This window comes from Perca flavescens, chromosome 12, assembly GCF_004354835.1.
Source record: "Perca flavescens isolate YP-PL-M2 chromosome 12, PFLA_1.0, whole genome shotgun sequence".
NCBI classification, from domain to species: domain Eukaryota; kingdom Metazoa; phylum Chordata; class Actinopteri; order Perciformes; family Percidae; genus Perca; species Perca flavescens.
The window spans coordinates 28,041,923-28,069,796 of record NC_041342.1 but is presented as its reverse complement, the minus strand read 5'-3'; the positions used below and the strand labels follow the sequence as shown (position 1 = coordinate 28,069,796).

General features: G+C 38.8%; 2 protein-coding genes across 2 annotated transcripts; one reads left to right on the top strand and one right to left on the bottom strand.

Annotated features, from left to right (window-relative positions):
* Nucleotides 1–4,108: 4,108 nt before the first annotated feature.
* On the bottom strand, nucleotides 4,109–11,055 carry cryz (crystallin, zeta (quinone reductase)). The gene is made up of 8 exons (XM_028593383.1): nucleotides 10,816–11,055; nucleotides 9,645–9,797; nucleotides 8,517–8,680; nucleotides 7,090–7,141; nucleotides 6,836–6,993; nucleotides 6,390–6,483; nucleotides 5,243–5,338; nucleotides 4,109–5,049 (listed from the first exon to the last, which is right to left on the bottom strand). The coding sequence occupies exons 1-8, from the start codon at nucleotides 10,921–10,923 to the stop codon at nucleotides 4,888–4,890; spliced, it is 987 nt and encodes a 328-aa protein (XP_028449184.1). The 5' UTR covers nucleotides 10,924–11,055; the 3' UTR covers nucleotides 4,109–4,887.
* Nucleotides 11,056–14,745: 3,690 nt separating this feature from the next.
* Nucleotides 14,746–24,742, top strand: LOC114565461 (GTPase IMAP family member 8-like). The gene is made up of 6 exons (XM_028593519.1): nucleotides 14,746–14,804; nucleotides 17,202–17,281; nucleotides 18,809–18,862; nucleotides 19,010–19,639; nucleotides 20,830–20,883; nucleotides 21,473–24,742. Exons 2-6 carry the CDS (start codon nucleotides 17,245–17,247, stop codon nucleotides 24,244–24,246), a joined length of 3,549 nt encoding a protein of 1,182 aa, XP_028449320.1. The 5' UTR covers nucleotides 14,746–14,804; nucleotides 17,202–17,244; the 3' UTR covers nucleotides 24,247–24,742.
* The last annotated feature ends 3,132 nt before the right edge of the window (nucleotides 24,743–27,874 follow it).

Genomic DNA, 27,874 nt, shown 5'->3' with positions numbered 1-27,874 from the left:
TACTTATATTTCATACTTGCAACATTTTAAAGCCACTGAGTGTAGAATTTTCACACCTAGTGGGTGCATCTGGCAAGCAGCTACCTGGCGCATTCTTATTTTCCGAAAGAGAATGTAAAATGTTCTGTAAAATGCAACAACACACACGTACACACAAATGCACACACAGTACTGACTAACCTATGACTGTAACGTTGCTGAGGTCAGACAGAGAAGCAGGCTGGACTGTGGAGATGGAGCCTTCTGTTAGCAGCAGAGCCTGGGTCGTGCCTGGAGCGTCTGGTCACACACACACACAGTTAACACATACAGTACAGTCCTGTAAGCACATTAGGTCCCAGGGGTAATATACTACAACGTTGTGTCATATTACTGCAGTGTATGTGAGGGGGAATTCAATCTAACACAATTACTGCCATTTAGACTGGATGACATGAAACAAAGTCTTTTGCTGTAAATGTCTTTGTGTTACCAATAATGTTAGCCAGTCTGTGACAGATGAGGGCATCTTCAGAACAAACCACACAGGAAGCAGGGCATGATGGGACAGGGGACACACACTGGGTTCTGATGACTGACAGCAGCAACATCAGCAAAATACCTGCAGACAAATTCACATTTCCACAATAAAAACTGTATGAAAATTACATATTGTATAATTTATGTATATGTATAATGGGATAATACGTAGTGGTATTTATCAATCTAGATTGTGTGATAGTGTGAGTTGCCCAGTATTGGAGATATCAGCGGTAAAGATGTCTGTCTTCTCTTGTTTAGTGGGTGTAGTTTGGTAGAGAGAAAATAGTTCCTACATGAAACTGCTCACAACCAGGTCTGTGAATTATCTTAAGTAACCGGGTCATGATTTCCAGAAACAGACATTGTTGTTGAGTTTTTCAAATGTATTTTTTTTAGCTTTTAACACCATAAGCAAAGTGCCATCATACTTGAGAAAAGGCAGCCATCTCTAGGGCAGATATCTTCTTTCTAACAACTCAGAGTTTGCCAAACTATATTGCGGTTCTACTTCAGCTAATAGTAATAATAATAATAATAATGTTCTGTTACTCTGGGTTCACTCCTCCTCTGTAAAACAGCTGTACAGACTACCACCAGAGTCAAAGAAAAATATATTTGGAACTTTTTCCAAATGTTTCTCAACTTTAACTCTTTAATTTCTCAACTATGGCAAGTGGCATAGGTCACTGTTACAGGCACAATGTCCACAATATTATTTGGTGAAACAGATAATAGAAATCCATTGTGTATATACTTACTGGTCATGTTGTGTTACAGTAGAGGTAACATGGTGATGAGGTAGCATCTCTTCCAAAGGGCTGCAACCCCATACAGCTGCATCATTGTCAAGATCTGATTGAAAGCAACAATCAATTATCTAAACATCACCAACAGCAATGTCGGTGCTGTTTTTTTTAGTTTTTTGTTTTTTTTTAGCTTTGTGTGTTATCCTTCTGACCACAAAGCCATTTGGTTGAGATTGATTTTCAAAAACTAAACCAAATCCAAACCTGGGGTAAAAAAAATATTTTTTCTCTTCACGCCCTCTAATTTTGTGATACAGAAAAAAAAGGGAGGACCTGAGAGTCATGACATTACTTTCATGTAGGACTACTTCCTGACCTTGCATGTAAATGTCATAGCTGTGTGAAGTGTGCAGATTTTACAGCTACAACACTGATTTTCAGGTATGAAAGTAATTTTTGGACCAAGTCTATATTTTGATTAGTACTGATACTGTTGAAGTTAGAATTATGTAACCTCTATCAGATTGGAGAGTAGTATCTTTGGTAAAATGTGAGGTATTTCATTTCAAACAGTCATGCTGCTACAGCTAGCTAAACAATGGCTGACAAGGGTGGGGATGGTTGTAACAACTAACCCCTAATGACACATGTAAATATACATATATATATGTGTAGAGAGAGAGCGAGAGAAAGAGAGAAACACTTATTATAGTGCATGCTATGTTCTAATCATATGTCCTAATAATATGTATCAACAACAGCTCATCATTGTGGATTACAGTCATTCTTAAAGTGATTTAAGTCAGTGGTGAGTTCTTTTTGTTCTCTGCGAACCACTTAGTAGTTTTGCGTGGTCTTATCTCATTTTTAATTCTTCATTCTTAATGTTACAACTTACCCCAGGTAGTGGGGCCAGTTGTAACAATGTATTTGACATCAATTAATTATGTGATATAGTTGGACACATTGCTATTTGTAGTAGACAAAAATTCAGGGAGTTATAGGTGCTAAAACAAAAGGTGTTACAGTCATCCCCAGTCTGCCCAATGGTATATACAGTATAAAATACAGTTAATCCTGAGAGTACAGTCTTTATACTAAATATCAGACATTTATATGCTCCAAGTATTGTTAAAAAATATATCATGGGCGATTATAATAAATTGTCTTGGGTCAGGGTTTTTATGAGTGCTGTGACATTGAGGAACAGATTGGGATGTCTGTCATTTGGACATGTGAATTTAGTTTATAAGGATTAAAGGAATTGAAGTGAACTCTTCTTCAGATTGCGTGGGGCCCTCTGGAGCCCCATCAGGGACCTCACTGTGTCCTTGGACCAAAGTTTGCGAACCTCTCTACCTAGAGCTGTCCACTTGTGATCGAATCACTCAGATCGGATTTTAATACCAGGTGACAACGGCGCTGCTGATGAGCCAGTTGTCACCGTTTGCTCTGAGTTGCTAGGCAAACCAACAGTGACACGTGTTGGCAATGAACTGACGTCTGTGTTTGTGTGTGTGTGTGTGTGTGTGTGGGGTATCGTTAGAGGGAGTTGTCCCCAGAGGATGCGGACTGATGGATGACAGCCAGACATTGTAGCAGATTGAGGCCTATCATGTTTCTGCTAAAGCTCTTTTCCTAATGGACTCTCCTGCAGTGAGCTGTCCTCTGATGAACAAATACGAGTTACTCCACAACTGTAATCTTTCCATTAAATCCATAAACCAGAGTAGATCAATAGAATGACAACAGAGTTTGAGCAATTTCAAAAGAAAAAACATATTTGGTTATTCATTCCTAAAAACCTAGCACAGAAGACAACACATAGTGACATATAGCTTAAACTTGCAGTAATAAGCGATTCAGTATTTAATTTTCAAGCAACATTTTTGCTTAAAATTGAAATTAATCAAATGTGGTCGTTCTTTGAACCTCTTTGTCATCATTTTGTGATTTGATTGAGTATAATGATAGATAGATAGATAGATAGATGATTAGATGTCTGACCTGAGAAATCCTTGTCAGTTGTGTCAGTTATTGCAGTTATTGAACTACAAACTCACCTAAAACATTGAAGCACTTTAATGTCCCATTACTGTGTGGTCCACGAGGTTACATTTCTCTATTAGATTAAAAAATATTTTTTATTTTTCTCTCCCTCCATATTTTTAGTTGTTGACCCAATCAAAAACTATGACCTAACCCTGGGAATCAGGTTTGTTGCCTACTAGTTGACTGATCCCCAGCTTTAGCCAAATGTCTTCTCCCTCCATCCTGCAAGCGTGAGTAGACAGTGACAATACTTCAAGAAAATATACAATTAAATATACACACAGCTGAATAACATTCACCACAATAACCAAAAGAGATCACTTGAACTTGTGAGGATGTTTTTTTCTAAAATTCCATTGATTCAGCTTCTGTCTGGCTTTAGTGTCTGAACATCTACAGAACCTAAACCAAAGAAATGACTAGAGTTCAAGATCATTTAAAGATTCCATTACAAACTGCTTACCCGTTAAAAAGAACCTGGTCCATGGTACACTCCACTGACATATTAATCCATAACAGTGAGCTGTAGCACTGTGGGGCTTAAAGTCCATCATTTACTGGTTGCTACAGTGATGTAGCAAATACTGTGGAACTGTGTCTGTCTAGCTCAAGTTACGGGCCCTCTGTGGAGCATGCTCAGTAGAGCTGTCTGTCACCTGAGACACACAGGTGTCGTGTATGACTCAGCTACCTCTCAGAAACGAGCCTTTGACTCTTTCCCATTATTTTCCTTTTCCCCAAATGTCAATATTGTTTAATGGGACTGTCACAAAAATATTCCAAAAATGTAGTTGTTGTGTCATGTTAGTCTTTTATTTTTATTTTCATTCACAATTTTACAAATGGTTTAATATAGTACCTATGCATAGTTCCCGTCTTCTCAAGTGTCTTTAAAATCAAAGATAGAGAAAAGATTTTCCGTCTAAGAAAGAATGGATGTTTGCAACACTGTCCACCGTCAGCAGGAAATCAATGATATCACCAGACGGACGACTTAGACGAGTTGAGTTACGGTGGGGGATTCTTGAGCACAGATCACATTTGGGGATTTGGGTCTTGAGACCACTGTAGTGAGCAATTCAATTAATTCCATACTCTCAGTCCACAACTCAAGCACTGGTGTCTGTCACCAGCAGTCGGCTGGAAATTTTTTTGGCACCTTCATGATTAAATAAGACCCAATGTACAGTCGGAAACCCTGCACATCCATCTATTTTAAACATTCACTTAAAGCTGCAAACTACTATTAGTAATGTTAATAGGGACACATGTAGTGCCGACGCACAGCGCTTCTCAGCTCTACAGAGCACTTTTGTAACCATTTGTTTTGGTTTTGTGGCCCGAAACTTAGTCTGTTTAACTGCTCTCATATATTTTTTATGTATGTTTTGCAGACTGGCAGTGATGATAAATCAGCACATTAGTAGTAACCCCTTCAAATGTCAACGGTAATTATCAGTAATCATTCAAAGCTTAATATAACCACATAAACCATTGTTTTGCTCTCCCCTTTATGAACAGCCAAAACCCTACTTGGTGACCTTTGACCTGTGATATGATTACGTCATCACATGGTCAAGACAGTCTTCCCAGCAGCCCCGGGACACTCAATGATGTCATGGTGGGCCTGGGCGGCTTTGTCAAGCGGATACTGGGAACCGACGACTGGACGCAGCCAACCAGCTTCCATCCCTGCGTAGAGCAGCGCTGCACACTCCTTGTTCTCCTCCTTAGAGAGGAGCAGGAAAGGAAGAGATGTACAAAAGTTATTTTAACTAGCCGCAACATTGTTTCAGGATTTTTTTTTCACACAGCTACGATGCAGGAAACAGCCAAATGTCATCATCCAAAGTATGTGTAGGCTTTTAAATCCAGAAAATGTGTGCTTAAAACATGACTTGTGTGATGTCACTGCTTTGTACCGGTGTAGCAAAGAAAAGAGCCACTCCCATGATGCTGCTCTCTTTAGCCATGGTGTCTCTGGGGTTGATCTCTATGGAGCCTCTGCTGCCAATGATCTAAAATAAAAGAGAAAGAAAGATGAAGATGTATTTGAAAAATGTACAGGAACAAGCTACACTGGGGAACAACTACTACTCTGAGCGTTTTTGAAAATGTTGGAGTGACGCCGTATCTCCCCCGCTACCAAATTTGCTCCATGTCAACAAGTCACTGTAGACATAGTGAGTAAGTTCATCCACTCTGTCCCTTCTCTTAGCTTGGGCATTCTCTCGGTCCCTTAGCAAAAGTATCTCTCAGCAGCTTTGTGAGAAGATCTTAAGAGTTGACTCTTGGTTAGGAAAATTATTTTTATTTTAACGATCTAAGCGCACGGCGTGAAGCGCATGGTGCAGGTGAGTTTAGGGCGTGTCCAAATCCACTTTTGCTAGTTTGACAGCAGAAAAATGGGTCTGTGCGCAGGGCGCATGGTTCAAAAGGGTTGTACTTAGTGCTTTAATTAGTACATAGGTGTGTTTTGGGCGTAATATGCAATGAACCAATCAGAGTGTCACCTCCCATTCTATTTAAAAGCCAGGCGCGTTTGTACCTTGGCGCATTGCTTTGATGATGGCGGATTTGCACCGTAATATTTGTATTTGTAATCTTTTGCATGTTTGTGTGTTGTTGAGCTTCCCTGTGTGTGTAACAAGCATAATGTGTGCGCGCTGTGTACTAGCCTAGGCGCACTTTACTAATGCGCTGTTAAAATAACAATGAAATGCTGCGTTATTGACTTTAGACCAGGTTTTTGTTGGTCAATGCTGCGATCACTTCCCGCTGCCTTAAGATAGCAATAGGCCAATAATTCACCTGAACACACCTCCCTGTAAGACTGGCACGCCCATGGGCGCACAGAGGGGCGCAGGTGCATTTGCTATTTAAACGACACAGGCGCTGGACGGGCAATTGACAACTGCGTCGGTCTTAAACTAGCAAAGACACTTGCGTCGGTATTTGCGCTGCGCTGCACCAGGTGCAACATAGGGCCCTTAGTGCATTTTAGGAAGAGTGCTTGTGTTAAGAGAAGATCCTTTGTGAATGTGGCCCCTGGCCTGTAGTCCTACTGACCGTAACACGTCCCCCAAAGGCCAACATCTGGAGGTCTTTACTGAGGTTGACGTTTGACAGCATCTCTACTATCACATCTATGCCTCTGCGGCTTCCTGGAACACACACACACACACACACACACACACACACACACACACACACACACACACACACACACACACACACACACACACACACACACACACACACACACACACACACACACACACACACACACACACACACACACACACACACACACACAAAATGTATACTTCTGTAACCACTACTAAAACATAATAGATATGATGGAACCAAGATAAGCTTTAAGGAATAAAGGTTAATCCATGTTTAAATGCTTGGTGAGCTTCACTCATGACTAGTTCTTTTCCTTCTGGTGTTCCTGCGTGGTGTGTGTGTGTGTGTGTGCACGGTGTGTGTGTGTGCGTGCGTGTGTGTATGGTGTGTATACCATGATTTGATCGGTGTAGCCCTCTTCTCTGTGATTAAAGGCCAGGTGAGCTCCGTTGTTAAGAACCAGCTTCATTCCCTCTGGTGTCCCCGCTGTCCCCAACACCTTGAGACCCAGAGCACGGGACAACTGGCACGCTGCCACACCCACCTAAACATACGCACGCACACATACATACGTGCAATGTGGTTGTGGAAACCATTTGGATTTTTAATATAATTAGAAAAAAAGTCACAGAAGTTGTACCCCTCCACTGGCTCCATGGATGAGAACGGTCTCTCCAGCTTTGGCTCGAGCTCTGCAACACACATCAGGTAAAACACATTTTAGTCATAAAATCTGCGATGAACTGGCTTGCTTAAGTCTGGTGTTCTAGATTTTAATGATTGTATACAAATCCCATGAAAAGGTGGAAACCAACTATAGGAGCCATGTTATGTTTGATAATTTCTTCACCTATTACGTAATGTAGGACGTCATGTATGGCGGAGGTTAGAGAGGGGGTGAGTTTGGAATTTTGCATTTTCTGTTGACCGCAGTATTACCGCAGTTTCAACACAACCACGTTCACCTTTATGCAGTATTTTTCAGGCAACTGGACTTTCAAATGAACTTTAAATCTTTGAAAGCATATCACAAAGTGGATCTGAATTATTCAAACGGTGAATCATACAGGTGATAGTTCCCTGACTCAGCCTATCTGCTGCTTATGGAGGTAGCAAAGAAGTTGCTACACCAACAATGCTTTAGTCCAGGGGTGGCGAAACCTGTGGCTCTTGAGCCGTATGCGGCTCTTTGCCTGCTCCTTTGAGGCTCTTACTGTGTGGCTGAGGGCTGTGTTATTGGTGGATTTTTTTTTTTTTTTTTTTTTTTTTACTTTTTGAAAAATTTCAGATAAGCAAAAAAAAAAGCATTTGAATGATGCATTTGCCAATACATTTGCCAATTATTTTAAAATAAAAAATAATGCAGCAGAGTTTTTTTATGGACCGACTGCAACCTGAAGAATAAAAGCTGCCCCAGATTTCTGAAAGAGTGGCCACAACCGAGTACAACCAGACCTAAAAAGGATTGTGGATAACAGGTTTCCCACTGAGTCAATCTAACTAAGAAAAAAAACCTATGAAAACTGCTATGTATTATGACTTTCATTAGATCTGGAAGTCACTGTTGCTGTTGTAATGTGGACGTGCATGTGGCTTTTTGCTATGGTGCGTATTTTTTTGTGGCTCTTTATGCTGAACTGGTTGGCCACCCCTGCTTTAGTCTGTTTCTTAATGCTTTCTGACTTCCCTATTCATCCCCAAAAAAAAATCATCAGTGAAGCTACAATCAACTTTTATTTGTGCTTATTTGTGCTAACATTTTAATCGGTTGGCGTTATATGGGTTAAAGACAAGGTCTAGGTTATGAGCTCGTTAAATTGTGTCATCGAATTGTTTGTTGCCTTTTTTTATCGTGTAAACAAACTTTTTTTTAATACAGATTTGTTCTAACAGGTACAGTAGAACCTGGAGATGTGTAAAAAATATGTAGTTGAAGAATCATTTTGAGAAAGTGTAAATAAAACGTTGTGTGCACAACTAAAGTTCAAAAAGTGATATGAAAGAAAAGGTAAAGAGCTTAATTCAGACCTAGACACCTCATCCACCAGCATGTGTCGGTGGTCTTACTTGTGAACCAGAGCTCTGTAGGCGGTGAAGTAAGGGATCCCTATGGCTGCCCCCTGGCTGAAGTGTAAAGCATCGGGCAGCTTGTGGACACACTCATCGGCTGCTACAGTGTACTCTGCATAACCTCCCGACTCTGTGGCTGTGGTGAACACGCGATCGCCTGCCTGCAGAACACACACACACACACACACACACACACACACACACAACTCTGATTTACTGTAAAAAATGACAGCAGCCTCTCACTGGTTCACATGAACCAGAAGTTTGCTAACTAGCTAGCATTAGCCACCATAAGCTATTGGCCATACCAGAACAAGCAAAGCTGTAGCAGTAGTCTCACTTTAAAGGTGATTGCAATCCCTGATGTCTCAATGTTTGACACATGTAGTTAAGTCAAGCAGATCCAGCTGGGATCAAAACGTTTGAATTAATTTGTGGATTGGCGTCAGTGTGCAGACACTACCTTTCTCCAGTAGCCTTACACCTACTAGTGATGTGTGTATATTATGTACACTCATTTTAGACCTGAATTTTAGACCTATCCTGAAGTTTGCCTATTATTATTATTATTATTATTATTATTATTTTTAAAATGAAATATTTCTTCTAGTATTCTATTTTTGGCAGAAGTGAGAAGACCATGAACGGTTACAGTTTACAGTAGATCCCAGAGTGTATACACTCTGATCAAATCTGTACAGTAGACTCTAAAAAACATCAGTGTTACTCTTGTGTAAGCCAGAGACGTTTAGTGAACAGTGTGTACTTTGCCACATGTCTCTCCTAACTCTCCTAACTTCCTCGAAGCTTGTTTTTAGTGAAGGCACACTACCTGCAGTATTCAGGCTGTGAGGCCAACTCTACAGTAACACTGATTTCCAATAACATTAAGAGTAAAATAATTAAGTTTCAATTTAGCACAGGCATGCAGAAACATCACTCCACCCACAGAATTGTTTGTAAAATAGTCTGCTGGGGTATATTATCAGTAATAGAAATCATGGCTTTAAATGTATTGTAAATGTAAATGTGTTGTGTTTTAGTCAAGGATGCCATAATATCTTAGAAGCTAAATGAAATAATGTCCAATGTATCCACCATTTCTCATGTGTTTTTTCCTCAGACCTTCACTGCAGTGACTCCTTCTCCAACAGTTTCCACCACTCCAGCAACGTCTGTGCCCGGTGTGTATGGCAGGGGGGGCTTACGGGCGTAGGTCCCGGCCCGGATGTAAGTTTCCACAGGGTTCACTCCACAGGCATGGACACGAATCAACACCTACAGCACAGAGACAGTGGACATGGAAGAGCTGTAAATCATGCAAAACAGTTGAGACCACATCTAATAGCCTACATTTTAGGCAGATACATTTATATGTAAACGTTTTTATGGGGATATGAGAGATTAAATGACATAACAACAGCCAAAGGCTAAGCACAACAGACATACAGTATGTTCTTATGTTTCACCAGTTCAATTGCATAGTAGCTCAATGTTTTAATTCAAATGATATCTTGTATTTATTGCTTTTTTATATTCATAACATGCACTCGGTTGGCTTTATTATAATGTTGTGGGCTATTCACCCTAAACAACTGTCTGATGTAGCCTATTGAATGTGACCAGGAAAAATGCTAAATAGCTGTAAAGTTAGGCGTGTGTTTGCATAAAGACAAGTGACAGGTTTTGGGAATATTGTTAGATTAGATTAGATTAAACTTTATTGTCATTGTGCAGAGTGCAAGTACAAAGACAACAAAATGCAGTTTGCGTCCAATCAGAAGTGCAAAAAAAAGCAGAAAAGTGCAATGTGATACAGTACAAAGTATAGACAGGTGGTGCATACTTAGACAGGACAAGAAATATAGTGCAGTGTAGACAGTAGTATACAGTTGGTTTATAGAAGGTGGTTTAGAGTAATATAAATTAAATATAAATATGTGCAGTGTATTAGCAGTCACCTAAGAGCAGAATAAATAAGAACAATGTATGAACATGTACAAATATGTGCAATGTAGTAGCAGTAACATTATAATAGTAGTAAGAATAATATACAGTGTATTAACAGAATATAGGCCTGAATAAATAACAGAATAAATATGGATATTCAGTAACCATATAGACAGATATACAGTTTGCAGAGTTTTGGGAATATTGTCCGATCAACTTCAAAATACCACCGTGGTTATAAAGCGTAGCAGCTTTACTGCCACTCTTGCACAATAAGGACATTCATGCTGAACCTGTCCACCTGTCCACTGTGTGCTGGTGACTGAGCTGCTTCAGTGTGTCTCACCTGTCTGTGTCCAGGCTGGGGGACAGTCACATCTGAACAGAGTCTGAGCACCGACGGAGCTCCAAACTCACTGACTCTGATGGCTCTCATCAGCCTGCAGCCCGACATGTCTGATCTACACACGGCTTTACAAACTTCAAAGACGGACGTCCCACTCGGTCCCACTCAGTCTATAGTCCCTGACAGTCCCACTCATTGGTCCCACTCCTTAACATTTCCGAAAGTACTCTGCTTCTGCGGTTTACAGACAGGATTCAAGCGCATCAGCGCCACCGTCTGGACCGGAGTCTAGCCTACTGCAGTTGACTGGTTTGAAAAATATTACATACTATATTAATCATAACAATATATCAATATTTGCCGTGAAAATTTGAAAATATTCAAATGGATTTTGGTAGATGAGTGAATCAATAGATAGACATGAATAGACCCGATTCCGAATATTCGGCTTGACCCCAAAGATATGTTGTTGTTCTCAACAGTAGGACCAGCAGCAGATCCCATAGCTGTTGGATGCTGTGGAATAGATGAAAGGTAAGAAAAAATAAATAAAAATACAGATGCTTTATAAAGGACATGTTCACAAAGGCTCAGATAAAAAATCATTTCTGGCAAAAAGCCTTTCAAACCATAGACTATTAACATGTTTCAAACCCAATTCCTGAGTCTAGTTTGATAGTCTTTTTCATTTATTTGTCCAGCAGGTGGGGCTCTAACATTTACCATAGACATTTACTACTGAACTGCATGGTCTTTTCCATTTCCGGGATGCAAAATTACGAATCCCACTATGGCCACGCCAAGACCCGCCCTACGAAGCAGCTCGATTGGTTGGGGTTAGGCATTTTACCTCGAGTGGTTAAGGTTAGGGTTAGGGGATTGGTCAGGGGATAGGACCTGTACATGTAAGCATGGACGCCTGGCCAATAGTAGTGTGTGAACGCTATTGAAGGGCGGGTCTTGGCGTGGCCATAGTGGGATTCGTAATATCGCTTCCGGGATTGCTCCGTTGCCTTTACCAGAGCTATGGAGAGCCTGTTCACTCCCTATTTTACTCCCTGTTAGCCCAATTGTACCAACCCGGAATTTTCCCGAGAGTGGAAGTTCTCCCCTTATTAGACATTCTCTGCCTTTACTGTCTACATGGATGTATTAAGAGTGTCTATGGTTGCCCTATGTGGTTGCCTCCTCCAGCTTCCAGTGCGCTTTGGAGGAGGGTCTGGCAAAGCAGACTAGTTTCTGCAGATCTGTTTGAATTTAATTCTCTTCATAATTTACTGTTTTTCCATTTCATTTTCTATTTTTTTCTATAGGTCTACATGCATGTAGCCTATACACCACTCTGTACCTTTTACTACTACTTTACTATTACTTAAGAGGAATATTGAAATATTTTCAATGATATTGAGCATTTTCTTATTGTCTTTTAATTATTTAAAATATTAATATATTTAAAAATTACAAATATCACAGTATATTAACATAGAGCCTAATACAGTTATCAGAAGTTATATTTGCAAAGGTTATAGGCTACAACAACAACAACAACAACAACAACCGTTTTTGTTTTATTAATGAGAAGAAAACAGAATCAAACAGATTGTCCCTAAACTAAACAATTACACCTCCACTATAGGCTTAAGAACATTTGAGGGACTTTCCTATGGAGCTAAATCGGGGCCAAATGTTTTGTTCATTTGAAAAAAATATATATATAGTTGAAAAAATAAAGCTTGAAATTGAAAATTTAAGTTTTGGTCAAAACTTGGAAAAAATAAAACCATGTATTCAAACTAAAAATAAGTGTACCAATTTTTCTTTCAGTTTGAATAAAATATAGATTCAATTCTGGAATTATTTTGAATAAATTATAAATTTTCATTTTTCACTTTTATATTTGTTTTCAGTTCCACATTTCATGTTTTCAGTTTCAAAAGTTATTTTTTTTACGGCTTCAAATCTTTTTTTTACGGTTTCAGATCTGTTTTTCCCTTTCAGATATTTTTTATTGGTTTGAGACTTTTGGCCCTGATTTGGCGTGGGGGGCGTGGCTTCAACTCAGAGGGGCGTGGCATTATGAGTGACAGCCTATCAAAGAAGGCAGAAGACTCCTCTGTCATGTTGCCTTCAGGAAATGGTGTTACTGTGAGAACTATGACTGAATGCTTTCTATCCACTATATACATGTGATTTTTACTTAAACTGATGCCAGTGACAAAGATCCATTTAAAAAATTGTTTTGGACAACACATGGTACCAATTACACTATAAGAGAAATAAACTGTGCCAGATTTTACAGTTCGGCAGGAACAATGACTTCTCCCCCTTCCATGTATGACTTATAGCACCACAGTATTCACTGGCACCAGCCAACAGGTAAGACATGTGAAAGATATTAGCATTTTTGAATAGATACTTTGCGACGTTATCCCCTCAGTGGCATTTTTTTTGTGATTAACACATAAAAGGAAAATAGGTGGACAGCTGGGAAAAACTTGCAATCAAGCATCGCTAGCACTAAAGGTAGCATTAACTAACGTTAGCTTCACACTAGCTGGTGTTTTTACACTAATTTCAGTATCCAGCTCAAGTTTTTTTTACTTTAACGTGTATTGGTCTTTGTTAACCTCTGTTTGTCAGAATGACCATAACTTGACAGTGGCTGCAGTGAAGAAGGTCTCCTTTTATAGAGTAGACAAATATGACTTTACATTAATGCTCTGACCTGATAAATTACGTTTTACACTATAACTTTACATGTAACAGCATGACAGTTATGCCTTACAAAATATGCCAAGTGGGCAAACTTTGAAGGCTTCTACCACAGCCTAACTTAAGTATCAGAATACACTAACTTGTCTTTTTGTATGTGTATGTCTTACTGTCTGTTTTCTGGACCGTGTGTGTCCGTAATAAAAGCTTTGATTGATTGATTAACAAAGCGGACCAGGCCACTGTCGAGTTATGGTCATTGTGACAAACAGAGGTTAACAAAGACCACTACACGTTAAAGTCAAAAAACTTGAGCTGGACACTAAAATTGGTGTAAAAACACCAGCTAGTGTGAAGCTAACGTTAGTTAATGCTAGCTTTTGTACTAGCGATGCTTCATTTCCAGCTGTCCACCTATTTTCCCTTTATGTGTTAATGACAAAAAAAATGCCACTGCGGGGATAATGTCCCAAAGTATTTATTCAAAAAGGCTAATATCTTTCACATGTCTTACCTGTGGGCTGCGCCAGCATGTTGCCTTGGCGGAGCGGACGCTATGCTGACTGCCGAGTGAATTCTGTGGTGCTACATTCAATGTCATACATGGAAGTGGGAGAAGTCATTGTTCCTGCCGAACTGCACAATCAGTTTATTGCTCTTATAGTGTAATTGGTACCATGTGTTGTCCAATACAATTTTTTAAATGGAACTTTGTCACTTGCATCAGTTTATTAAGTAAAAATCACATGTATATAGTGGATAAAAAAAGCATTTAGTCATAGTTCTCACAGTAACACCATTTCCTGAAGTCAACATGACAGAGGAGTCTTCTGCCTTCATTGTTAGGCTGTCACTCATAATACCACGCCCCTCTGAGTTGAAGCCACGCCCCCCACGCAAAATCAGGGCCAAAAGTCTGAAACCGAAAAAAAAAAAATTTTGAATCTGAAAACATGAAATGTGGAACTGAAAACAAATATTAAAGTGAAAAATGAAAATTTATAATTTATTCAAAATAATTCCAGAATTGAATCTATATTTTATTCAAACTGAAAGAAAAATTGGTACACTTATTTTAAGTTTGAATACATGGTTTTATTTTTTCCAAGTTTTGACCAAAACTTAAATTTTCAATTTCAAGCTTTATTTTTTCAACTATGTTTTTTTCAAATGAACAAAACATTTGGCCCTGATTTAGCTCCATACTTCCCCTCTCACCTTTTTTTCAGTTTCACTTTCACCGCTTTTATGTGTCGCAGCAACAATTCCTGTAGCAGGTAAGTAAACTCGACTAAAACTAGATAAAGAAAAAATAACCAAGTCTCTAATTAAAGTAAAAGTAGTCTATATCGGTATTATGGATGGATCAATAGATTAATAGTTGATCTATGTGGGAACACTGTAGGTACTATTAACACTTTATTTGTGACCAGCCACGTTTTCGGCTTTACGTGTTTTAAGCGGAAATAAACAACAAATAAAAGACACCCATCCAACAGATTCTGTGTCCTTATATGGTTTCAGTCGGCGTTTTATCCCTCAAATTTCACTGAAATGAGGAGATTTACTGAACCGACTGTAACCAAATGTTTATTTCAACATTCAGGCCTAAGTGAATTGTCGAGATTTCAAATATGAGATAAAGAAGTCAATAGTGCTGATTTTTTTTCTTTTTCTTTTTTTGTACAGTAGGCCTACAGTATAGCCTACATGTGAGTCACTCGGTCACTCAGCACTATTAGAGCATTTGTATTACATAAAGAAGGATGTGTGTGTTTCGGCTACATCACAGATCATATTTTATATCAAGACCTTAATTTAGCAGGTTTTACACTTTTTTAGGGTGAATTCAGATAATGTGGGACACTTCTTGGTAGCCTATATGCTCCTGTAGACTTACAAAAAAATGTTGACTCACTCCAGTGAGTGACTCTAAATCATTTAGGCCGTTTTAACATTTCTATGTTAGAATGAAATGGAAATTCACCCTTTTTTTAGAAACTACTCACCTTCAAACATACCATGACCCCCTCTCTCACTCAGCCAGCATGCTCAGGTTAAGTGGGACAGCCTGTATGGTAAAGTGGGACATTCTTAGATTTAAAGAATTTGCTACTTAGTAAATGCAAAACATTTTGTTAAACAAGATACAAACATGCAATTCAATGTAGAAAGAGGAGAACAAATGTTTTGGCTGTATTAGGCCATTTCAGTTTAAACAATGTAATACAATATCATGTCTCATTCCTCTCCAAAGGGCGCAGTTGTGGGGTGTGACTTGTAGGTCATAATGCTCATAATGGTTGATTATATTATAGTTTATAGCATTCATAAAGCATAAAATGATGTCCCACTTTACCTAACCATGCTGTCCCACATGATCTAACATGTTCAGGAATGTGGGACTGTTAGTGAGGGCTAGAATAGGACTGTATTTAAACTTCACTCACTGTAGCTGATTCTGGTTTCCAACTTCGTCCCAGGTGTGTCTGTTAAAACATTATTATTTTTATTATTATTATTATTATTATTGTTGGTGTTGTTAAAAATCGAAATCAGCTTTATTGGCTAAATACGGTATGGTTGGACACTAAAGGAATTTAACTCAGGTGGTGCATGGTTATTATTGTTTACTGTCATCATCACTGATTTATTTGATTGATTTCATGAGTGTGATGACATGTGGTCAGAGAACAGGTATAAAAACAGTTTCTTTCAACACACCATCACACTCATCAACACTTAAATCAAACATGTGATGACACTAAACAATCCCTGTCCAATTATTTGTCTTTTACCTCCGCCAAGGTATCCCAATCTGAAGCTTTTTTGACCCCAATCCGAATCCTTTAATATACTTATATTTACCTAAATGTTGACTAAATATGTATCTGACTCATTGAAATAACTGCTGTAGATACTAAATCGCTACACTGGGTTGGACTGGTGGCAAAAGGCAAAATATCAGTAGAATTTCAGCTCAACTCAAGATAAATGCAAATTGAAAAGTAGAATCATCTATCAATATTTAGATCTAATAAAACTGATTTTTCAACAGCATAAGACTGGTTGATATGAGTATTGATAACGTAATGAAATAAAACCATGTCTCTAGGCAACTCGGACAAAGGTTATGTTTTTTTTTATTTTATTTTTAATTATATGTAGGACAATTTACAGAACAATACAGAGAACAACAAGCCCCATAAAAAAAGAAGTAAGAATGTAATCAGCAACAAGAATAATGATAATAATAATAGTAATAATAAAAATAATTTATGAATAAAAAATGTTTTACAAAAACGAAGAGAGGAAACACCAGTGGATGGTCAGGGTGGGGCTACAGTGCGACATACTGGTCAGAGGGCGCATTAATAAGCACGTTGCAAAACTATTTCTCCCAGGTATAGGGTTGACATAACATATAAAAAAGTTCAGTTTAATTTTAGGTGACAGCAAAACAGTCATTGCTTAATGTATGTGATTATATTATACATGAAAAACAATAATCCTTAAAGCTAACATCAAACCTTAATTTTAGCAAAATTTACAGACAAATCTGTTTATCACAAACACACCTTCACATTGTTGTCTGCAGTAACCAGTCTGAGCTCCAAGTTGCTCTGAAACACTCATTTATGATGTGAATAAGATTTAAATTCTGTTTTCTGTAGGTTAACACACCCAGCAGTTGGCTTCCAGTTGAATTAGTCTCTGATGTTTGCAGCAGACATCATGGCGACTGCAGCAATAGGTGAGTCTTTATTAGTCTGAATAACACTCTTCTCTCTCTACATTATATAGAAAACAAAAGAGCATTTGATAAATTCAGTCTGAAAGCCCTGAATTAAAATCCTCTGATTGGTCAGTCCCAACAAAACATTAAATATGAGAACCAGAAAAAACTGTTGCTCAGTGACAGAACAGACAGACAGGAAGCAGAGGCTTCACCCCATCCTGAATCGGTCACTGCAACTTCACATATGTGTTCTCTCGCATCACACAGTGGTGAATCTGTATGACTGATTTTTGCAACACTTCTTGTCATACAGTACATGTGGTATGACATTTTAAATTAGTTGGAGGTCGGGGTGGCGGATGGGTCAAACAGCATAGCTTTTACCCAGGAGGCATCCAGGTTTGTTTCTAGTACGTGTCGTGTGCATCGCTTAAGTTACTTTACAGACATACTTATTCTAACCCTAACCCTAAAAAAGTTTCTATATCAGAAAACTAATTTTTCAAAAAGAAATAACTCGGATGGTTCCATACAACGGTTTTCACAAGTCAAATAAATGATCAGTTTGCTACTTTCATTGAATTCAGTTTTTTATTCAATTTTATAGCATTTGAAGAAAATAAATCGACAAAAATGTGGAAAAAAGTGACCTAAAACACTTTTAAAAAAAAGTGAAAAAACTTTGGGAAATGTGGCAGAAGTGTCGACCAAGTGTCGAAGAGACGACCAAAATGTAAAAAAAGAAAATAGTTGGGGCACCTTCTAGCTCACCCAGTAAGAGTGTTCGCCCCATGGTGGCTGAGTCCGGCAGCGGCGGGAGGTTCGAATCCGACCTGCTGCCCTTTGCTGCGTGTCATCCCCCATCTCTCTCCTCCTTTCAAGTCTATCCACTGTCATAATAGAGGGAAACCCCCAAAAAATAATAAAAAAAAAAAAACAATAGTTAGATTTTGAAATTCTGACCCAGAAAAACAAAAAGTTGTCATTGTCATGGTCGACGGGAAGACAACACAAGGGTTAAATTCACTTCATCACTATTCTACTTGGTATTGGTAGTTTTTTGTGTAATTAGAAAATCCTGTCCCCGGCTGTATAGAGTCCATATATCAGTGTTTCTGCTGGTAACCTTTTGCAGCCACAGACAAAAGAAAAATGGACGTGGCGAGAGATGCGACTCATAACAGAATTATTATAGTTTATAATAATGCAGAACAGTAAGAATACAGCCATTTTATACAAAACTTATATGTTGTCGACCTGTGGATGCCCATTCAACCCACATTACTGACTGTTCATATGAGTCAGCCGTCACTCTGTTTATTAGCTGGTAGAAACTTCAGTCTGCAGTGGAGTTTATACACTGCACTGATCACCAGATAATTGTAGAGTAACTTTGGGCTTCACGATCGAAAAAAGATTTTGTAACTTGTATCTTCTCTTTCTCTGCAAAAAAAGTGAACATACAGCCCAACATCAGGTCTACTTAAGATTATATTTGATTACATAAAGAAGTAAACACATGTTGTGTCCTTCCAATCACAGATGATCTGCATCCTCTGATGCGCAGTAGCAGCTTGGAGATACTGCCACCTCTCAGTGAGTCAAACTGAACTATGGTGTTCTGCTATTTAAGAATATCTGCATTTAAAATATTTAATACTGTATATAGCAATAGCATATCTAAAATGAATACATGCAAGTCTGTGTTTAGTTGCCCTTTCTAATTATTTGGGTTTTTCACAGTGTCTGAGCTGAGGGTTGTTCTGCTGGGGAACAGCTGGTCTGAGAGGAGTTCAGTGGGGAACTTGATACTGGGAGAGACTGGGTTCAACAAAGCACCTGAATGTTGTATGAAAATCGCTGGACCGTTGCAGGAGAAAAAAATAGTTGTCATCAACACTCCAGATCTGCTGCATCCCAACATCTCTCAACATGAACTGACAGAACATGTAGAAAACTGTGTGAGATCCTCTGCTCCTGGACCTCATGTGTTCCTGCTGGTTCTACAGCCTGAAGGCTTCACTGAAGAACACAAACTGAGACTCTACAGAGTCCTTCAACTCTTCAGTGATCAATCATTTGATCATTCATTCTTGCTGATATCACCACCCAGAGAGGAGAGTTCAGCTTCCATGGAAACATACATGGAACACCCTCCATTAAAAGACCTGATCAGAAAATGTAGGTACAGATACTTGAAGAAGAAGAACCTTGATCCTTCAGAGCTGTTAACACGTTTGGGTCAAACTGCAAAGGAGAACAACGGAAAGCATGTGACCTATGAACCATTTCAGGATGCAACATCTACTTTACCAGAGGATCATCAAAGCCCAAAACAGAAGGTTACTCTCATAGAAACTGTTAAAACCGCTGGTAAGTAAGCTGGAGACTTTTTTTTTTTTTTATGTGTGTGCATGAGCAGTGATTGACACGCAGTTAGACACCCACCCTGGCCATGATTGGTGCATCTGAACGGGGAGCGGTGGATTTTTGCAAATCTCACTACAGGCTGTAGGTGGAGCCAGAGGAGCCGGATCTTTTTTTAAATTACCTGCTTCATGTTGTTCTACTGGAACATAGGGTCAGTTTCAGCAAATATGACAGAAAGTTAGTTTTATAAGTCTTACCTACTGCACCTTTAAGGAGTGGTGTGTAGAATTTAGGAGGATCTATTGGCAGAAATGGAATATAATATTCATAACTATGTTTTATTAGTGTATAATCACCTGCAACCTAGATATATGTTTTCATTTAGAAGCTTAGAATGAGCCCTTCACCTGTACATAGGGAGTGGATCTCTTCCACAGAGCCCGCAATGTTGCACCGCCATGTTTCTACAGTAGCCCAGAATGGACAAATCGAACACTGGCTCCAGAGAAGTTTTAATGATACCTGAAGGCCACTGTAGGTTCTCTACCTGCTTGAAAAGGGAGGAGAATGTGTTCCCTTACTGTTAAAATGCGTCTGTTTCAGATCTGGCCTAAAGTCTTTAAAGTGCTCATATAATGCTAATTTTCAGTTTCATAATTGTATTTAGAGGTTGTACCAGAATAGGTTTATTTGGTTTAATTTTCAAAAAACACCATATTTTTGTTGTATTGCACATTGCTGCAGCTCCTCTTTTCACCCTGTGTGTTGAGCTCTCTGTTTTAGCTACAGCGTGAGACATCTCACTTCTGTTCCATCTTTGTTGGGAGTCGCACTTCTCAGCAGATACTCACTTAGTCAGTGCTAGGGCAAAGACATTAGTAACGGGGAGAGTGTAGACTAAAGTGACTAGATAGAGTCACGTTAGACTCAATCTAACATGATTCAAATGTTTTGGCCAATTTTGACCAGCTCACCCGGAGACTGAAGGCAGGATTTTTTCATAATATGGGCACTTTAAAGACAGTGTGGGAAATAAGAATAATGACAGTATGTCATAACAGGGGTGAGAGGACGGGAAGGGTTTTCAGTTGGTGGCAATCTGCAACGTCACCGCTAGATGCCAATAAATCCTACACACCGCTCCTTTATTTAACAACATTGAGATGCATATTAATGATGTCATCTTTTTACAGGGATTACAGCGAAAACCCCTGCGCAGCTCCCAGAGGAAAACCCTGTGACTCACAGTAAGTTAATGTATCACAACGCTAATCATGTATTTTTGTAGGCATCATTTTCCATGATTAACCCAAACACATCCCACAAATATTTGCCATTGAAAAGCAATAAAATAAAATAAAACACAATTTCTTAAATAATTTCATGTCAGTATTTCCTATATTTTGCTACTTTGCAGTTGATAAAAACATGTTAGGGGAAATATGATGCCGCTTTTTTTCCTGAAATATTCAAATGTTTATATTGAACATATATAGAAGTCATTCGTGGCTTACACATACATTCCCATTGACTACCTCAACCTCCACATACACTGCTCTGTATGGACAAAACACTATTTCCTGTACTAATATTATGTATTATGTAAAACAGATGTATATGCATATAATATGCAGGTGATTGAGTTGGTATTTGAAATGCACCTTTAAACTCAGGTTAATTGTGAATAATATTATAGTGGATCAACAAGTGCTGTTTACTTCAACTAGTCTTGCATGGCCAGACTTATCTCCACAGTGCTGTGGAGTAAGGTCTGGCTAGTCCACACAACATTTGGTTACTTTATGTCATCTCATCTTTCTCTCTGTTGTATTACAGCATCTGCATTTAGGATTGTGCTGCTGGGAAAAAGCAAGGACAAACAGACACAAATTGGTAACTTCATCATCGGTAACCAATTTTTTCATAACCAAAGACCTTTCTCAACCAGACAATGTGTGGCAACCTGTGGAGAGTGGAGAGGAAAACCATTAACGGTCGTGAAAACTCCAGACATGTTCAGTCTGTCTGTGGAAGCGGTTATAGCAGAGATAAAAAGTTGTGTGACTCTTTGTCCTCCTGGACCAAATGTTCTGCTGCTGTTAGTGAAGCCTTCTGAATTCACAGAGGTGAACAGACAAACACTGAAGTTCATCCTGAGTTTGTTTGGTCGAGATGCCTTTGAGTACTCAATGATGATTGTGAAACATCAGTGGAAAGAAATGACAGTCCCTGTTAATGGACTCCTTAAAGACTGTGGAGGAAGATACTACATCATGTCTGAAGATAACCATAGATCATTAATGGAGAAGATTGAAGAAACAGCAAATAAAAACAACAAAACCCCACCGCCTGTGTCTGAACACATCAAACCAGCTTTGAACCTGGTTCTCTGTGGGAGGAGAGGAGCAGGGAAGACTTCAGCAGCCAAGGCCATTTTAGGTCAGACAGAGTTTCCTTCAGTGTCCATTTCATCAGAGTGTGTTAAACGTGAGGGAGAGGTGTGTGGACGTTGGGTCTCCCTGGTGGAGCTGCCTGCCTTGTATGGAAAACCTCAGGAGGCAGTGATGGAGGAATCCTTCAGGTCTATCTCCCTCTGTGATCCTGAGGGAGTTCATGCCTTCATCCTGGTCCTACCTGTGGGTCCCCTCACTGATGAAGACAAGGGAGAGTTAGAGACCATCCAGAACACATTCAGCTCTGCAGTCAATGACTTCACTATGATCCTGTTCACAGTGGAGTCAGATCCTAAAGCTCCAGCTGTTGTTAACTTTCTAGAGGATAAGGACATCCAGGAGCTCTCTAAGAGCTGTAGAGGAAGATATGTTCTCAATATCAACGACAAGCGGCAGATCCCAGAGCTGTTGGATGGTGTGGAAAAGATGAGAGTCGCTGAGTCCAGATTCTTCACAAAAGACATGTTCACCAAGGCTCAGATGAAGAAGGTTGTAGAGCAGGAGAGCGCTAATGCGAGACTTAAAGCTGAACTGCGTGATGTTAAAAAGAAGAGTGAGGTTGAAGGTGATGATAAACATCAGAGCAGAGAGTGTCTCAGGATGGTGCTGATTGGGAAGACTGGCAATGGGAAGAGTGCAACTGGAAATACTATTCTGGGCAAAGAACAGTTTACATCTAAAGGGAGCTTAAAATCTGTCACTAAGTTTTGCGAGAAAGCAAAAGGAGAGATTGATGGACAGCCTGTTGCTGTGGTCGACACTCCCGGCTTGTTCGACACGACTCTGTCCAATGATGACGTTCAACAGGAGCTTCTGAAATGCATCAGCATGTTGTCTCCTGGACCTCATGTCTTCTTACTGGTGCTGCAGATTGGTCGCTTTACACAGGAGGAAATGAACTCTGTGGAACTGATCAAGAAATATTTTGGTAAGAAGTCAGGAGACTTCATCATCATTATATTCACCAGAGGAGATGATCTCAATCAGTCAATTGAGAGTTATATAGAAGACTCAGATGACTATTTTAAAAAACTGGTACGTGACTGTGGAGGACGATACCATGTCTTCAATAATAAGGTTGAGAATGATTTCACACAAGTCAGAGAGCTGCTGAAGAAGTCCAACAAAATGATGAAACAAAATGGAGGCAACTGCTACACCTCAGAGATGTTCCAAGAGGCCGAGGAAGCCATACAGAAGGAAGTGGAGAAGATCCTGAAGGAGAAAGAAGAAGAAATGCAGAGACAGAGGGAGGAGCTTCAAAGAAAACATGAGGAGGAAATGGAAGCAGTGAAGAGAAGAATGGAACAAGAGAAAGCAGCTATTGAACATGAGAGAGCCAAACAACTTGAAGAAATGGAGGAAAACATCAAGAAGGAGCGCAAGGAGAGAAAGAAAGAACAGGAAATGAGAGAAGAAGAAGACACAAAGAAGAGAACGCAGGAAGAACTTCAACGACAGCAGTGGGAGCAAACACTTGGAGCTCTTAAGTCAGAATCAGAAGAAAAGTTGGAGCAGAGTAAAGAAGAGATGAGAAGGAAACGAGAGGACTGGGAAAAGGAAAGAGAGGAATGGTGGGACAAACGAAATCAAGAAAATGAACAGAAACGACATGAGGAGCAAACAAAACTTAAAAAACTCCAAGAAGAATATGAGCAGGAAAGAGAAAAATATGAAAAGAAAAGAAAAGAAGAAGATCGAAACAGAAGAGAACAGGAGGAAAAGGAGAGAAAAGAATTGGAGGAAAACTATAAGAAACAACTGGAAGACATGAAGAAGAAATATGAAGAGGAGGCCAGAAAACAGGCTGAAGAGTTCAATGAGTTCAGACAGAAATACACCAAGGACTTCACAGCGTTGGTCGAGAAGCACATGGAGGAAATACAGGACATGAAGCAAAGGCATGAGAGACAGATGCAAGAGGATGAAAAGAGCCATGGTCAAAAGTACAATCGGTTACAAGACCTCTTAACTCACAAAGAAGAAACACTGAAAGGAGAAATAAAGGAGTTGAAGAGAACGCATGAAGAAAAAATGGAAGACAAAGAAAACCAATCAAGGGTTTTAAAAGAAGAAACAGAGAAGTTGAGGAAACGGCATGAACAGGAAATGAAAAATTTGGAAGAAGAATACAAAAGCACATGTATCATCCTTTGACCTCCCCACTGACTCTTGATCATTATGATGTTAAACATTTTTTGAACATCTTTTAACTGCAGGTGTTTAACACTGTCAGTTTAAATAATACTTTGCTTTTTACCATATTACATCAACTGTAAGTAATTAACATACAAAAATACACACATATATATTTTAGTTTTACTCTTTTGCTGGACCATGGAGGTGGTGCTACCAGGAGTCTGGATGTTTCTTTGTGTCCCTCAGACAGACATTGCTGTGAAGTGTTCATTGTGTTCAATGAGCTACAGCCTGACTACTGTTTGTCACTGCAGGTTGAAAATACATCATATATACAGTATGTGATTTATCATCCTCATTATTTTTATACTTATTTTGGAATCATTATTTGTTAAATTGATCATATCATTATTTCAAGATAATTATTTTCCTTGCATAGTATACATTTTATTACACTGCATCCTAATAATTTTTTGTATTTCGATATTGTTTATTTGCAATGTAACATACATTTTTATCTGTATTTACACACACACACACACACACATGCATGCACGAACACACACACACACACACACACAAAATTTATTACTGTAAAGCAGAGGTGGAAAGTAATGAAATACAGTGCTCACATTACTGTATTGAGTAGTTTTGTTGTGTATTTTGTATTTTTCAAGTAGTTTTTAAAATCTGTAATTTAAAATGTTACAATTTGAGTGAAGTATTGTATTTCGCTACATTACAAATCCCATCCGTTACTGAGTAAAAAACAACAACTTTGACTTTGAACCACTACAGTGACGAATGATCAGCATGTAGGCTGCCTACCAGGCGCCAAGTCTTTCTGTAGGAGATTGAGAACGAGATGGAGGTGGTCAGAACTAACAATGTATAATACTTTCACTTTCAATTGATTGTTTGAAAACGTTTTATGGGATGATCTGAACTCAAATTGCACATTATACATTTATAAGGGTCTCACATGTCATATGTGACATGTTTCATGTTGTTATTGCATTTGTATAGATTTTTATACCTTTTTCTTTAAGTAAAAACAAAATAGTTTTGGATTTACAGTATGATCCTTTGTCCTATTTTCACTAAATGGGAGAGATATTATTTTTTGTCATTTATGGAGTCAAACACTTGATTTGGCCTTAATGTGCTTATTAATTGTTTATGTTTGTGAAGAAAAGGATTGCCCTCAGAACCAACATGTATGGCAGTTTCACTTTCAGTTGATTGTTTGAAAACGTTTTATGGGATGGACTGAACTCAAATGGCACATTATACCTTTCTAATGATCTTAAATGTCATGTGTGACATGCATTATGTGGTTATTACATGTGTATACATTTGTATAGATTTTTCTTTAATTAAAAACAAAATAGTTTGGGATTTATGACCCCTTGTCCTATTTTCCCTACATGGGAGAGATCTCCCCATCCTGTTTTACAGTTTTTTTTTTATGTAACTAAGTAAATTTTACTTAAAGTACATTTTAAATGAACTACTTATTACTTTTACTTGTGTAATATTTCATCAAATTATAGGTACTTTTACTTGAGTACAATATTTTAGTACTTTTCCCACCATTTTCACCACCATTTTCTATGGGCCCCTCCCCGCATCCACAGCTATTCATTCTAGCATCTATTTGGGCCCTCCTCACATGAGGGGCCTGGGTACTCAGTTCCCCCAGTCCGATACCCCTGTCCAGCATTACCTAATAAATTGTAGAGCACCAACAGGTCTTCATTCATTAATAAAATCCAAGGTTTATACATGATAAAAAGTAGGGGTCTATCATAATCCACCTTTTGATACTTCCCTCGTTTTTGTGCCATGGAAAACTAAATACATGCATTAAATAGCATTCTTAATCTTTATTGTGAAAAATGGAAACATTCAACATTGATTTTGGATCGTCATCGTTTTTTCAGCCAGTATTCAGCCGGTTAGTACACACCAACCCCAAACTGCATACTCAACAGTTTCAAAACCCTTAGGTTTTATGCTGTAAGCTTTTTTATTCTTGTTTGGTTTATAAATGATTTTAAATTGTTTTTTTCCTCACTGAAAAAGATCAAATCAAAAAAAAATTACAAGAAAAATGTTTAGTGACATATCTTGGAAACTACTATTTTGATTAATCTCCCCTTGTGTGCCGTTCTAAATTTTATTTTCTCTAGCCTTTTTGCTTTTGACTAGTGCAATTTTAAGTAGCTCCGCCTTTTTTTTTTTTTTTTTTTTTTTTTTTTAGGTAGGCTAAATTTTTCTTGTACATTATATTGTATCTACGCATGTACAGTTAAAGAAATGGACAAAGTGACGCCATAGACTTGCAATTGAGAGCAGTGAAGTCTGTTAAAAGCCCTTTTCTGGTGAGCGCTGAGCGTTACTTCACAGCCTCCAACTGAGCTTGAAGATGTAGATGTGAGCAACGTGTCTGAAAGTTGTAAGTCTTCTGGTAGCTGTGCCAAGAGAAATCTCAATCATTCCCAATCTTACAGAGACGGAGAGCATAGGTATATGTAAGGAGATAACATAGGCACAGGCTAATTATTGTGTATTGTATATATATATATAATATACAGTATATATAGTATATATTGTGTAATGTAAGTAGAAACTGCCTGCAAGCTTCTCCTGTACTGTACGGTAATTTCTCTACTGTGCACGTTGTGTGGTTATGACACAATTGTTTGCTTATTTTTACAAAAATGCTTGCTAAGGAGCCATAATGTGAGATACAAGGTAATGGAGCCTTTTATACATTGTCGTGTTTCTTTAGAAATAATAAAAAAATAAATTGGCAAATAGAGTCTTTAAATGCTTCTGAGGTAAAGTTATTCGCTGTCAAAGTCACGCCAAAATGAATGGCTTCATCCAAACAGCAAGGACTGGACAGCTCGATATAGAAGATGGCAACAAAAAGCCGATATGTGCTGCAGAGAGTGTTGAGTGGACTCAGAAATCCTTCTGTTTGGTACCAGAGCTCAGCCTCGACCTCAGGTCAAGGACGCCTGCTGTGGAAACCTCAACTCAGACAGCTGAGCTGCTCTCACACACTCAGCAAGGCTCATCCTCCAAGCACAGGTACTCTGGAAGGGATTGGTTGTTTGATTGATTGACAGTTTATTGTTTATTGACTGTAGCTGATGATGGTATTGCCTTTGGACAGTGACTCCCATTAGGGTCCATATATAGTCTCGCTTTGCCAGACCTTCCTTTACAACGCCGCGGAGGGTCCATTTATTATTTAAGGGATTTTTAAAACATGTTTTTTAGTTTAGTTTTTCACATTATTCCCAAATGATACTTATAGAAATATCAAAACACAATATTCCACCCCACCCTCACCTCCCTCAACCAGGGGCGTAGCTCAAAATTCTGGGCCCTGTAGAAAGGCATTCTCTATGGGCCCCTCCCCGCATCCACAGCTATTCATACTAGTATCTTTTTGGCCCCTCCTCTCATAAGGGCCCTGGGTACTCAGTCCCATTTCCACCCCAAGTCCGACACCCCTGTCCTCAACCAACACAAATACAGAACAAGAAATACCACGAATAAGAAAAAACAAAACAAAAATCTTGGTTGAATATGTAGAACGTGTAATGCCCAAAAACTCATCTATTTGTTTTAG